Source organism: Aspergillus bombycis (genome assembly GCF_001792695.1).
Source record: "Aspergillus bombycis strain NRRL26010 chromosome Unknown contig00001, whole genome shotgun sequence".
Lineage (NCBI taxonomy): Eukaryota > Fungi > Ascomycota > Eurotiomycetes > Eurotiales > Aspergillaceae > Aspergillus > Aspergillus bombycis.
Genome location: NW_019170003.1, coordinates 376,258 through 388,918, shown reverse-complemented (window position 1 = coordinate 388,918; position 12,661 = coordinate 376,258). Strand labels below are relative to the sequence as shown.

General features: G+C 51.2%; 3 protein-coding genes across 3 annotated transcripts; 2 read left to right on the top strand and 1 right to left on the bottom strand.

Annotated features, from left to right (window-relative positions):
* Window positions 1-2,251: 2,251 nt before the first annotated feature.
* Window positions 2,252-5,506, top strand: ABOM_000143 (uncharacterized protein; the record flags this gene model as incomplete). Its single annotated transcript, XM_022527273.1, has 6 exons — window positions 2,252-2,295; window positions 2,370-2,479; window positions 2,555-2,937; window positions 2,998-3,271; window positions 3,333-4,359; window positions 4,417-5,506. 6 exons carry the CDS (start codon window positions 2,252-2,254, stop codon window positions 5,504-5,506), a joined length of 2,928 nt encoding a protein of 975 aa, XP_022395055.1.
* An 829-nt stretch (window positions 5,507-6,335) lies between these two features.
* Window positions 6,336-8,673, bottom strand: ABOM_000142 (coronin; the record flags this gene model as incomplete). Its single annotated transcript, XM_022527272.1, has 9 exons — window positions 6,336-6,596; window positions 6,654-7,362; window positions 7,411-7,872; window positions 7,947-8,050; window positions 8,108-8,156; window positions 8,218-8,360; window positions 8,433-8,492; window positions 8,550-8,578; window positions 8,640-8,673. The coding sequence occupies 9 exons, from the start codon at window positions 8,671-8,673 to the stop codon at window positions 6,336-6,338; spliced, it is 1,851 nt and encodes a 616-aa protein (XP_022395054.1).
* An 866-nt stretch (window positions 8,674-9,539) lies between these two features.
* On the top strand, window positions 9,540-12,480 carry ABOM_000141 (putative kinesin family protein (KlpA); the record flags this gene model as incomplete). Its single annotated transcript, XM_022527271.1, has 5 exons — window positions 9,540-9,560; window positions 9,617-9,740; window positions 9,793-10,629; window positions 10,688-12,252; window positions 12,304-12,480. The coding sequence occupies 5 exons, from the start codon at window positions 9,540-9,542 to the stop codon at window positions 12,478-12,480; spliced, it is 2,724 nt and encodes a 907-aa protein (XP_022395057.1).
* Window positions 12,481-12,661: the final 181 nt, after the last annotated feature.

The following is a 12,661-nucleotide window of genomic DNA, read 5'->3' as shown; positions in this document are numbered from 1 at the left end:
TTTAGTGGGCACGTACCTTTGAAATTGAAGAATTCCGGTGGTCAAAGGGATTCCAACTAGACATGAAAAAAACGATAAAGAATGTCCTGGGGGAATGGTATAGGCATCGAACGGAGTACTAAAATATAGGTGTATAAGAAGGACTCCTAGACAGTTCCTTGGTTGTGGTATTTCAGATCTGAGATCAGATTGTCGAGGGAGTCAACAATCAATAATAACGGTAATAGTGTAATAGATGGGTATGTAATTTTTCTTTTATTGGGTTGTTTTGATCGATCGCGCCACGGATGGCCCGAGCTTTTGTCTTGCTTCGAGAAGAGAAAACGAAGGCTAAGTGCGTGGGCACAAGGGACTTCGGGCTGTGGGCACAGCAGCCAGAAAATCTGAAGGGTCCCGGCGTTCTTTTTTCATCCGCAGAGCAGCGGTCGCCCTTTTTAACCCTGCGCTCCTGGTCCACTCGCACGCTAAAAATATGTACTAAGCCGTCATTTGGTTAGCCTTGGATGAATTTAGCTTTTTCTTTTTCTTCTTCCACCACCAAATGTTTTTCTTTTTTTTCCCTTTATTTTTTTTTTCCTTTTTTGCTGCAGTTCCTTTACTCTCTCCCCTTTTATTATTTGATACATTTCCTGATGATCGCGAGAACTCATGACGACATGGGCCATGACTCTTATTGCAGCCACTACTCCGTATGGACCCCATATTACCTTCCTATCGTTACAAGTTACATCCTTCTATCTCTCCCACTTTCTATTCATGGATAGATACCCTTTTTATGCTTCTATCCTTCCCCTCTTCTTGTGAAGGATCTTATACAGGTTATGAAAGCAATTACTGATTCTTTCCTCACCTCCATCATCATGATGACCCAACTGGTGGCTCTCATCTGACCACTCGCCACCACGACCGTAAAGCAATTCACTGTGGATGAGGCCGTGATTGGGTCCCAATCCTGGTTTAGCCTTACCGCGCGTGATCCGTCTGTCGGCTCGGAATTTTCCATACTAACTGAAGACAGCTTTGAAGGGCCAGACATTGTTTACCTTCTGCTTTGGCGTGTATCTTTCCCTTTCTCGTCAATTGTCGACACTATATTCCAAACAGGGCCTACTAATGTTGTTGTCTCGGGATATCGTTGATCACACCCTTTGCTATACCTTTCGTTATTGTTATATTTTTTTTTGTTTGTGGTATCACCTCGAGTAGGTGTACATGTCTGATGGAATACTTTGCAAATTACCATGCCGGTCGATGATGACAGAATGAGCCCAGAGATGCTAGGAGAGGGTGAACACGGTAGGCAGAAACCTAGCACTGGTATCGCCGTTAGTGTCATCCTCTTGCTATTTACAGCAATACCGCATCTGTGACGGTGAAATAACTTGATCTAATCTGATGGCCAATTGGTGTTGCAAGTCAATATACATTTATTTCAGATATGCCGAAATATCGAAACATGTTGCTAGAGTCCGTATAGAATTAGGTAGCCGGTATCTGGTACCTAACTAACCCTCTGTACCAGCCTTGTTGTGTCGACAAACCCCTGATGATAGGTCACGGGCAACTGTCAGCCTTGGGCGGTGTGAGGCAGTACTATCCGGTCGTGCAGCCATTCAAATGAAATGATCGACAACCTGCACCAGAACAGCACGTTTCAAAAAACTATCCGAGGCATTTTTTTACATTGTATGTAACAGGTCAACGAGGGAATGGTGTCAGTAGTGGATGACGAGTCCGGTCAACGATATGCAGTACTCGAATGCGTGATCCTGATTTGAGACTCCACCAGTAGTATCCATAATGTGTATATACTACTACTAGTAGTAAGGAGGACGGAGTACATACATACATCCCCCTTACAGGATAGATACTGAAGAGGACAACCTTGAAAAAGGAGTATGCCGTTGAATGACCGCCCACAACTGTCAACCCCCCCCCCCCTTAAGGCGGGGAGCAAACAAGCAAACAGGAGGGACGCTCGGTCCGCACAATGTTCCGTTCCGACCAGCCTCCGGCCCGTCCAGTCCAAATTTGGTCAAGCAGTCAGATTGCGACTTACCACAATCATTACTCGCTCGCTATTCACCTGCGACGTCGTTGGGGATGCGCTTCATTACCTACTGATGGCGAATTGAACCATGCCATCTGCATTTGCCACCTGGGCTAGCCTATACTTGTCATACGCGCCAGATATTAAAGTTTCGGACTTATCTCGTGCTCTCTTGACCTCCGTCTTGACTCGATTTTCCCCATGGCTGCAACGGATCAGCCTTCGGGCTTGATGGATATTGCGAGGTAAGCAATGCCACTGGGGGTCGTCCTTTTGCCATTGTGATTCTTGGCGGCTCATTGTGTTTCCGGTGAATTAGTTCTCTCACGCAGGATGAAATTCCATTCAAGCTGCGATGCGCTATCTGCAACAAACTGGCTGTCAACGCGTTCCGGTTGCCTTGCTGTGATCAGGCTATTTGCGAGAACTGTACGCGCTCCAATTTCTTTTGCCATTCGCTGTTTCCCACCATCATAACTCGATCTAACAATCCCTTTTTTTTAGGCCAAGCGTCACTACCAGAGACTTGTCCTGTCTGCGCACATACGCCTCTCTCCTCCGATTTATGCAAGCCAAACAAAGCTCTCAGGACTACTTTAAAGGCTTTCCTTCGTACTGAGGAAAAGAAGCGTGAGAAAGAACGCCAGTCGGCAACTCCTGCGACTGCCAATGATGCGACCCCTGTGCAGGGAAATTCAGCCCATCAAGACACTCCCGCAGTTTCCGAAGTCCCGGAAACTAAGCAGGAAGAAGCCATACCGGAAGTAGTACCTACTGTCGAAGCTCCATCAGAAGAGCTTCCAGGTAGTGGAAACCCACCCGAGGTTGTCACCGAGCAAACTGATGAGAATCATGAAGCTCCCGTGGAATCCCAACCCCCGGCCGAGGTAATTCGCATTCCTCACAATTGCAACAAAGGAGCGCAGCTGACTTTATCGCCTCTGCAGGATGAACAGACCGAAGCTGTTCCCACGGATGGAACTGAAAACCCGGAAGTGACGCTGCAGAACGGTTCAGGCGAAGGAGAAGATGTAGACGATGCCAAATTGGCTCAGGAATCCGAACAGGATATGACCCAGGGACCGGGATCAGGGCAAATGCTCCCCAATGGGATGCCATTCGGCATGGCTCCGGGGATGTTCCCCATGGGTTGGAACAACAATAACGGGGACTTCCATCCGATGTCTCAGTTCATGGGTAACGGAATGTTCAATCCTATGGGTATGTGTCTCGCCTCATCCATAGCTTCTACAGCAGGGAGTTGCTAACAGATTGGTTATAGGAATGGCCGGCATGATGGACCCGATGGTCGCGAGTCAGGGTATGTTTGGAGGTTATGGGATGAACATGAATGGCATGAATACGGGGATGAATTTCGACGCGGGTCAAGGGATATATGGGGGATGGGACGGCTCACAAAACAATATGTGGAATGGAGGCCAAGATAAATTCAATCCAAATGCTTTCGCAAATGGTATGGGCCCACAGTATGGCGCCCCCTCTGGATTTGGCGGATATAATATGTCTCAACCCAACGGAGTTCATCCTCAAATGCAGCAACAACAATTCCCTAACCAAGATTTCCAAACCGGCTATTATGGTCCCGGGTATGGCCGGGGCAATTTCCGGGGCCGTGGTCGCGGATTTTACCCTGGTGGTCGTGGCCGCGGCGGCTACACGGGGCCTATGCAAGCTAATTACCCTCCTAATGCTAACTACCCAGCATTTAATTCCCCTAACTTCAATCAAGATATGTCATCCCAATCGCAGGAAGGCGTATCTGCAGAGACACCGTCTGGAGAACCTAACGGCACGGAAGCGACAAATGCTAATGATGAGAATGCCTTAAGCGGTGATTTGGATGGCACTAAAGACCCATCATTGAATGAGAATGTGGCTGACGTGGGCGACAATGGTGAAGTCAGTTCTGCAAATGGCCCCACCATGGACGAGACAACTGGTCCCGAGGACTCGGAGCTGCGTGGTATACCAACTATTGACAGTCTTGACCAGGCTAATGCCGCCCAAGCAATGCACAATGGGCCCATGATGCCGATGGGGCCAGGCTTTGGCCGAGGTTATATGCGTGGTCCATTCCCCGGAGGCCGTGGAGGGCCTTTTACTGGGCCACCCTTCATGCCCGGATCCGGCATGCCTGCACCGAGAGGGCCTGGTGTCGAAGGCGCACCGGCTGCTCCCCGGGCAATGCGGGAAGGTCTTCCAAATACTAGTATCCTCCGGCAACGGAATTTCCAGGGGCCAGGACGAGGCCTTGTCTCATCGGTGAGACCTTCGGACGCTTCCCAGAGGTAAGTCACACGATCTATCACCGACGGCCTGTCAGCCTAATCTAACCTTGTGTCTAGCACAACTCCAGCACCTCAGGAAGACCGCCGCCCACGGTCGAGATCGAGGTCGAAGTCGCGAGCTCGGTCGGCATCGAGATCGAAAAGCCGGTCTCGTTCCCGTGCGCGGTCACAGTCCACCAGTCGTCGTCACAATCGCCCACGCTCCGCAAGTATTGAAAACGGTGCAGAGGACTCCGAGCGCAAACGTGAGCGGCCAAGAAGGCCCCGTCGTGAAGACAAATACGACGAGCAGTCTCAAGCGGAAGATGACCACCGCACTCGCTCACCTTCTGTTGACTCCCGCCGGTCCTCGCATCGGCGGGATAGGGAGCGAGACAGGAGAAGCGGTCGTCGATCGCATCGCTCACACCGCCACCGCAGCCAGAGTCCCAGTCGCAATGGGGACTCTCGCGATGCCGATCGTCTCGCATTGATTCCCGAAGAAAAAGATCCTGGCTCTCGAAGCAGGACACCCATCGTTAGCGAGGCCCAGGAGAGCTCCAGCCGGACCTACCGATCTGGTAAAGACCGCCCCAGTCGTCGAGATGAGGAACGGGAGAGGGATCGAGACTCTCGACGTCGGGACCGTGAAAGAGATCGCGATCGCGATCGTTACCGGGAAAGGGAAAGAGACAGGGAAAGAGATAGAGACAGAGCCCGCGATCGCCACCGTGACCGTGACCGTGACCGCGACCGTGACAGAAAACGGTCTCGTCGCGACCGAACTGAATCTCCTGTTGACAGTGACTACTCATCGCGATACCATTCTCGGCGTATCAAACGAAGCCGTGAAGACGAGATTCGTGATAAAGATCGGACAAGAGACAAACCCTCTTCATCATCAGCCAAGACCTCTGAACCGGAGAAAGACCCTCATACATTAGAGCGTGAAGCCCGCAACCGTGAGCGTTTGTTAAAAGAGCAGCAACGGCGCGAAGCAATGCATGCAGACCGCGATGCTGGCAAAACCAGCCGTCGGCGCGACAGTCGTCAGGAGCGGCCGGCGGCCGGCAGTCGACGCCTCACTTACAAGTATGAAGACGACGAGAGCGATGCCGCTCGCGCAGCACGAGTAGAAAAAGAGCGAGAAGCCAGCCGGTGGGCATAAAATCCTTCATATCGTCCTCATACCCCCCGCCTACCTTCCAAGCCATATGACTTTCACTTTTCCCTCACCGTATCTTCCCCTGTCTTACAACAAAAGAGCATATAGAGCGTTCCAGGTATCTTTCGTGGGTTTGGGGTGTTGTTCTTGCATGAAGGAGAGCGTGCATACTTAGTTCATGGATGTTGCTATTATTTTGTTGACTTTGCGGTGGAGTTGATGAGTATCTACGCTTTCGTTCTTTGTAGATATACGTCCTGGGGATCCCTGATGGGATGACATAGTGCCACATTCGGCAATTTATGAATCTAGATATCTTGTGTCAGGGCTTGTTGAGACAAATGAATCCAATATGTAATTGAGTAGATTGTCGCTGTGTCAACCTACATATATATTCCCTCAGCATACAACCACCAACCCACATACTGTGTGCGGTGCTGTACTTCGTTCCAAACACTACTACCTATCAGCCCTCTATTCACATCATTTTCTTCCGAGTCCTTACACTGTTCGGAATTTAAAGGGAAATCTCTAATATCTACGCGCGATTCAGCTAATGATGTCGTTCAGGAAACATATATATTTATCATAACCGATTAACCACACATTATCGTCAACTTCTATCATTTCCGCTCAAGAAAACCAGGTAGAACAAGAAACAAAGAAGCACAAAAATGGTATTTGCATTGACATTGCAATCATGCCGTCAGTCATAATGAAAGGCATGTAACACGACATCGATGGCTATGGACAAAACGAGAGACGGTCTTTTGCTGAGGAATCATTCAAGAAGAATACAATTATTATAGATACAAAGCCAGAGATGGGCTGATTAACTCAGCCTGGCTTCAAGAGCCACGATCTTCTCGTTCAGGCTTTGTATCTGCTTCTCTTGGTTGCTCTCGAGGGATTCGATTGTCTTGGTCAGACACTCGATCTGCTGCTTTTGTTCGTGGACTTCGTTCAATAGAGGCCCGACCATATGTGTAAGCTTTTGGATTTCTCCATGGAGGGCGCTAGCGGCCGTATTGGTGACCTCGGGAATGTTGAATCCGGAAGATGTATCAACCGGAGTGCTGGCAGTGCTCTGTGCCTGTTGTTATGGTTAGTTTGTGGTATGGCTATTGGTTCAACCTTGGATGGTGCTTACTGGAACAGGGGTTGACGGTTTGGAAGCCGTCTGCGACTTGCTCTCCTCCCTCTGGTGCCATGGGCTGGTCTTGACTGGCGAGGCAGACTCCACGGTACGGGTTTCTCGCTCGACAGGCTTGGGCGCCTCGTCAAAGCTGGACTCCTCAGCCGCAGGCTCCGCCTCTTCCTCATCGGCAAACTTGTTCACCATGGCAGCCATGGAAGCCCCCTGTTCCTTCATGGACGGGGCAGGCTTGTGTACAGGAGTCGGTTCGGGCTCCGGTGCCTTTTTCACCGGGGTCGGCTCTGCAGGCTTCGGCGCAGGTTCCGCTTGAGCTACAGGGGCACCCAAGGTCTCCGTAGGCTTGTCTTGTACACCAGTAACCTCCTTCAGGCCCTCTCCTTCATACAGACTAGCCATGGAAATCTTCGGTGGGATGGCTTCCTTGCCGGCGAACCATTCGGATGGGCTCATGGCGGGTGTCAGGCCGATTGTCGGTGGATAGATATCATCCTGGAAGGACTCGGCACGGCGAGGAACGATGAAAGAGATCGGCTCAATGTAGGTATCGCCGACAGTCTTGAAGGCACGGGTTATCTCGTTCTCGTGAATATTAACACCGCGCTTCGGCATGAAAGCAATGCCACGCTGAGGATCGGCTGACTTGTATTCAGCAAGATATTCGAACTTGTCATTCTCCAATTCAAAATAACGAATGTTACCGTCACTAAATGGCGTTAGATCACTTTTAAGATGTACCACGAGTCTCACTCACCCTCTGCCAGCCAAGTACAAGCACTGGGTGCCATCATCCCAGAAGGGCATGCAGACGCCAGAGATTGAATCAAGAACTTTGAATCCGTTGATGGGCTCTGCAGGAGCGCGCATATCCCACAATGCAAGTTGACGGTCGCTCATCCTGGAGAAACCGGTGGTCGCGATCCGGTCACGTTCTCCCAGCCACACGACACGGCTGTTCTTCGCACCCGAGTGTCCCTGGACCTCATGCGCGGGACGTTCCTGACGTGCATCCCAGATCCGGAGCTTCTTGTCACGAGAGGTGGTGACCAGGAGGGAGCCATTGGCGCTCCAGGACTGCGAATAAACCATATCGCCCACGTTCAAGGTGAGCTTGGCGGCACCGGCCTCAATATCCCAAATCTTGACAGTGAAGTCGCCGGAGGACGTAGCCAAGACGTTTTCCGCCGCAGGGTTGAAGAGCACATGTCCGATTTTTCTGTAATGTTGTTAATCGTTCACTGCGTTTAAAGTACGACTGCGACGGGGTAGGCGCAGTGGTGAGGGACTGACTTGGGGTGACCGCTCAGCTTTCCGACAGGCGCAATATCCTGAACATCATCGAGGTCGACATCGGGGCGGAGGGTGAAGTTTTCGGGTACGCGCCACAAGAGAGCCTAGATATAATTATTTAGTATTTGGATTGGAACGCTCGGATTAGTCTCGCGTTGTACCTTGCCGTCATCGGAACCGGATGCAATCAGGTCATCGTTAAAAGGGTTCCTAGGTATGTTGGCTTTCTTGACGTGTGACTTGGATTGAAGATGAAGTGGCCGCTGCTCACCAGTCGGTATCCAAGACTGCTGCAGTGTGACCACGGAACAGAGGGATTCTCTCAGGCAGTTTGCCCCGCTCTTCCAGAGGAATGACGGCAAACGCACCACCTCCACCGGCTGCCCAGTTTACAGAGAGGTATTTGGGGTTGACCTTGACTAGCCATTAGTTTATCTCGCGCGGGCGGCTCAGGGGGGTGTCGGCGTGGGACGGAGGTGGGCGAACCTTGACGAGATTGCTGTCCCAGGCATTTGCGGACACGCGGAGGTTATCATAACATTGCTCCTACAGGCGTTGTCAATGGGGTAATGGTATTGCGATGCCGAGAAATTGGCTGGGTACCTTTCTTGTGTTCCGCCCGAAGACGTGTCCTAAAATGATACCTGTCAGATTGCGGGCAAAAAGAGGGGAGGGAATGTAATGGCAGCTCACGGTATTTAGAGGAACGGACGAAACGACCAGACATCACGCTGGCACAGATTGAGACTCGACAAAAACTGTGATCACGACAAAGGAAAAAAAAGCGAAACCGAACAGGAGGAGAGGAGCAATTGAAGGGCAACAACTATGAAACAGGGAAGCTGTCGGTCTGGGAAAGTCGACGCCGTCCACTCTTAGTCTGAAAGTAGGTCTTCGGTGGGACGACCCGCACGCGGGAGATGGATTCACTGGGCGACGGTTGCAGGCAATGGATTATGGGGGTCCACGCAATGTGATGATCAACATCAGAGTCAGTAACCGTTCAATTGTTGAGAACGTATTCGTAGAAAAAAAAATTGATCCCAACCCGGACATCTCGTGACGGTGGTATACAGTCGGTATGATACCATGGTAACGCCGGTTGCTTCTGGGCATACACCGTTGTACAGAATTACTCGGAGGAGGGTAAGGTATCATTCAAATGGATACGATACGCCTAGCCTTCTCTGGGACTAGCGCCTCCCCGCCGAAAAGTGGCTGAGTCAGCACCGCCCCGATGCCCAATTTGCTCAGTTTGTTTACCGCCTTGCGTTACTCCAGAAACCGGCGCTTGGATCGTAAACGACAAGCCAAACTTCCAAACCAAACTCAACATCCATCACTGGGTAAAGATTCCCTGGCGACTGACGACCCTCGCGCTACTCACTTACCATGCGGGACCCCTCCTCACTGCAATTTGTCGACAATTCATGGTGATTCGCTCTTCCCCGCTTTGACTGTTCGTCTGTTTGTATAGCTTGCCGTGTGTTTTTCTCTCCATTCTAGACGGTGGCTCCAAAAGCTCCTGCCTTCATCTCTCCTCTCTATCTGAGTATCCTCTTACCGATACCAGCAATTGTTTATTTTTCGTACATGATGGATAATGAGAACCTGGTAATGATGCTCGACGTGACAAACTTCGGTCTCCGGCCTGACTGACACACTCCCAGACGCAATCACGAGCGCCTGCCCGCACACGCATACCCGCCGCTGGGCTCAGAGAAATGAGCTCGGCTAATACTAATTCGCGGTCAGGCATCCTGCCACCTGGCTCAATCGCTAAAACATCGTCGCGTAAGTGAGATAGCAGGCAGGATTAGCAGGACTGCAACGCTCACAGGGACAGAACCGACTCGTCCGAGGAGTACCACACAAGGCGCCGAGACCACCAGAACCAGAGCAACGTCCACGACCTTGTCAGGAAAACCTCATACTCGTGTTAATTCCCATGCAACGACCACCGTGACTAGATCCGCGTCTAATGCTTCACGAACTACCAAAGCGTCCCACGCCACCGGATCCAGTACGCGACCGCACTCGGCATTATCACGCCCTCAGACTTCGCTTGCCGGCGCCCGGAGGCCCAATGGCCATACAATTGCCCGCCCAGCAACTTCGTTGGATACCCATAATGAGGAAGATTCAAGCATCTTGGGGAAGAGAAAGGGTAGGCGACCATTTTACTTTGATTCCCCTAATTTTGCAATTTTCGCGGCCCCATCGTTATCAGCAAGCATGCATGAACGTGTCGCACAGGTTCGGTCGGGAGCTCAGTCGTATTCTTCTGAAGAGGATGAAGGATCCTCGCGCCCTGACCGACGTGATGCTTTAGATCCGTCAACCATGGGCCCTCTCCCCGCCAGGATGCTGGACCCAAAGACCTGCCCAACGCATAGGCCATTCGTTCCCCTTGGCTTAAATACCCCTACTACGCCCACTCCATCATGCAAGCTCCCATCACCATCTAAACATTCCTCAAAGAGGAAACCTCCCCCCGTGCCCCAGTTCCTGACCAAAAATTCCATGATCACCTCTTTTAACTGCTCTACAGGCGCCGAGTGGGACCAAGAAACACGCGAGAAGACGATGGAGGAGTTCTTCAACGCCTTTGTCTCCCGAGTAAGTCAGGCTGGCCAAGAGAGTTTTGGACTCAAAGAAACAGTGGAGCTGTATAAATCAAGAGGTAATCGTCCAAGATCTACCAATAGGGTGGAAAGGTGCTCACACGGTTCAATCTGCAGTGAACGAGCTCGAACAGTCGCGAAAAGATCTTACCGAGGCAAATCTGGCCTTGCGCGTCGAACTCGAATCAGTGAAGGCTCGCATAGGAACAGCAGAAGGCGCTTTACAGGAGGCCCAGAGAGAACATGAGCTCGCGATAGATGAGTTCAGTTCTCAGCAACGGATTGAAGTCGAGACTGTGAGAGTTGATAGCAAGAAGAAGATACAGACCATAACTGCGCAGCATGAAGACCAACTCTCCGAATTGAGACGGCGCTTCGAGCGTGAAATGGACGACGAAAAAGCCTCGCGACTCCGTGAAATCAACCAACTTACATCTCAGACCGCCCTAGATGCACAACACTCACAGATTGAGCTGGACAGGAAAGATCGGGAAATCGCCTCGCTCCAGAACGATGTGCAAGCCCTGCGACAAGAGGTTGAGCAGGAGCGCAAGAGCACCCAGGGTCTCCGGCAGAACCTGGACACAGCTAGCAGCAATAGCGTGACTCTAGAGTCGTCGATTCGCGCGCTCAAGGCTCGAATCGAATTCCTGGAATCCGGTCGCGAGGAGCAATCTCAAGCGTTTGAGCGGTTGAATCAGCAAATGATGGATGCCCTGGCCGAGACCAACGCCACCAAGGACAAGTTGCGGAAGGAGGAGACCCTCCGAAGGAAATTACACAACCAGGTTCAGGAGCTCAAGGGCAACATCCGTGTCTTCTGCCGTGTCCGACCCTCTTTAGAGACGGAGCCGCAGACGGGCGTGGCTCAGATTCAATACCCCGATGCATCAGAGGAATGCAAGGAGATTAATGTTATGGGACTGGAAGAGAAGAGCAGCCTGGGCGTCATTACCAAGAAAAATAACGGCTTTGCCTTTGACCGGGTATTCGGACCATCTACCCAGAATGCGGAGGTATTCGATGAGATCAGCCAGCTTGTCCAAAGTGCGCTTGATGGGTACAACGTGTGTATTTTCTGCTATGGACAGACCGGTAGCGGTAAGACCTACACTATGTCTTCGTTGGATGGCATGATTCCACGGGCTGTACACCAAATCTACGAGACTGCTACTGGTCTCAAAGAAAAGGGTTGGAGGTATACGATGGAAGGAAACTTCGTGGAGGTGTACAATGAGAATCTGAACGATCTTTTGGGCAAGGCAGAGGAGTTGGACAAGAAGAAGCACGAGATCCGGCACGACATGCAACGAGGCAAGACGATCATTACAGATGTTACCACTGTGCGCTTGGATTCGCCCGAAATGGTCGAAAGTATCCTCAAACGTGCTGCGGCCAATCGTTCGGTCGCTGCTACAAAGGCCAATGAGAGATCATCGCGGTCTCACTCCGTCTTCATCCTGAAGCTCATCGGCGAGAATGACATCACCGGCGAGCGCAGTGAGGGGACGCTCAACCTGGTGGACTTGGCCGGTAGTGAGCGACTGAGCCACAGCGGTGCAACTGGCGAGCGGCTGCGGGAAACGCAGAATATAAACCGCAGTCTGAGCTGCTTAGGAGATGTGATTGCCGCATTGGGACAGGGCAAGGATGGTGGACACATTCCCTATCGCAACAGCAAAGTAGGTATCTCTCGCTGTTCTATTTGAAAACAAGGTACTAACGAGTTATAGCTCACCTACCTCCTCCAATTCTCCTTAGGAGGAAATTCGAAGACGCTCATGTTTGTCATGGTCAGTCCGCTGCAGGCACACCTGGCCGAGACCTTGACCAGTCTCAAGTTCGCCACGAAGGTGCACAACACCCACATTGGGACAGCCAAGCGACAAGCGCGCGTTCGTGATTGTTAATGATACCTTGGATGGTGATTGGCGTTAGATATCCCTGCCTTTTAAGCCGGTGTTTGGAGTTCATCGTTGAAGATACACCCCTTTTCTACTTTTAGAAATACTGTTTCATGTACGGACTTGTTTAGCTCTCTTAATCTCAGACTTCGTTCTACCATGGCTTCGTCCCAATATGCACATCTCG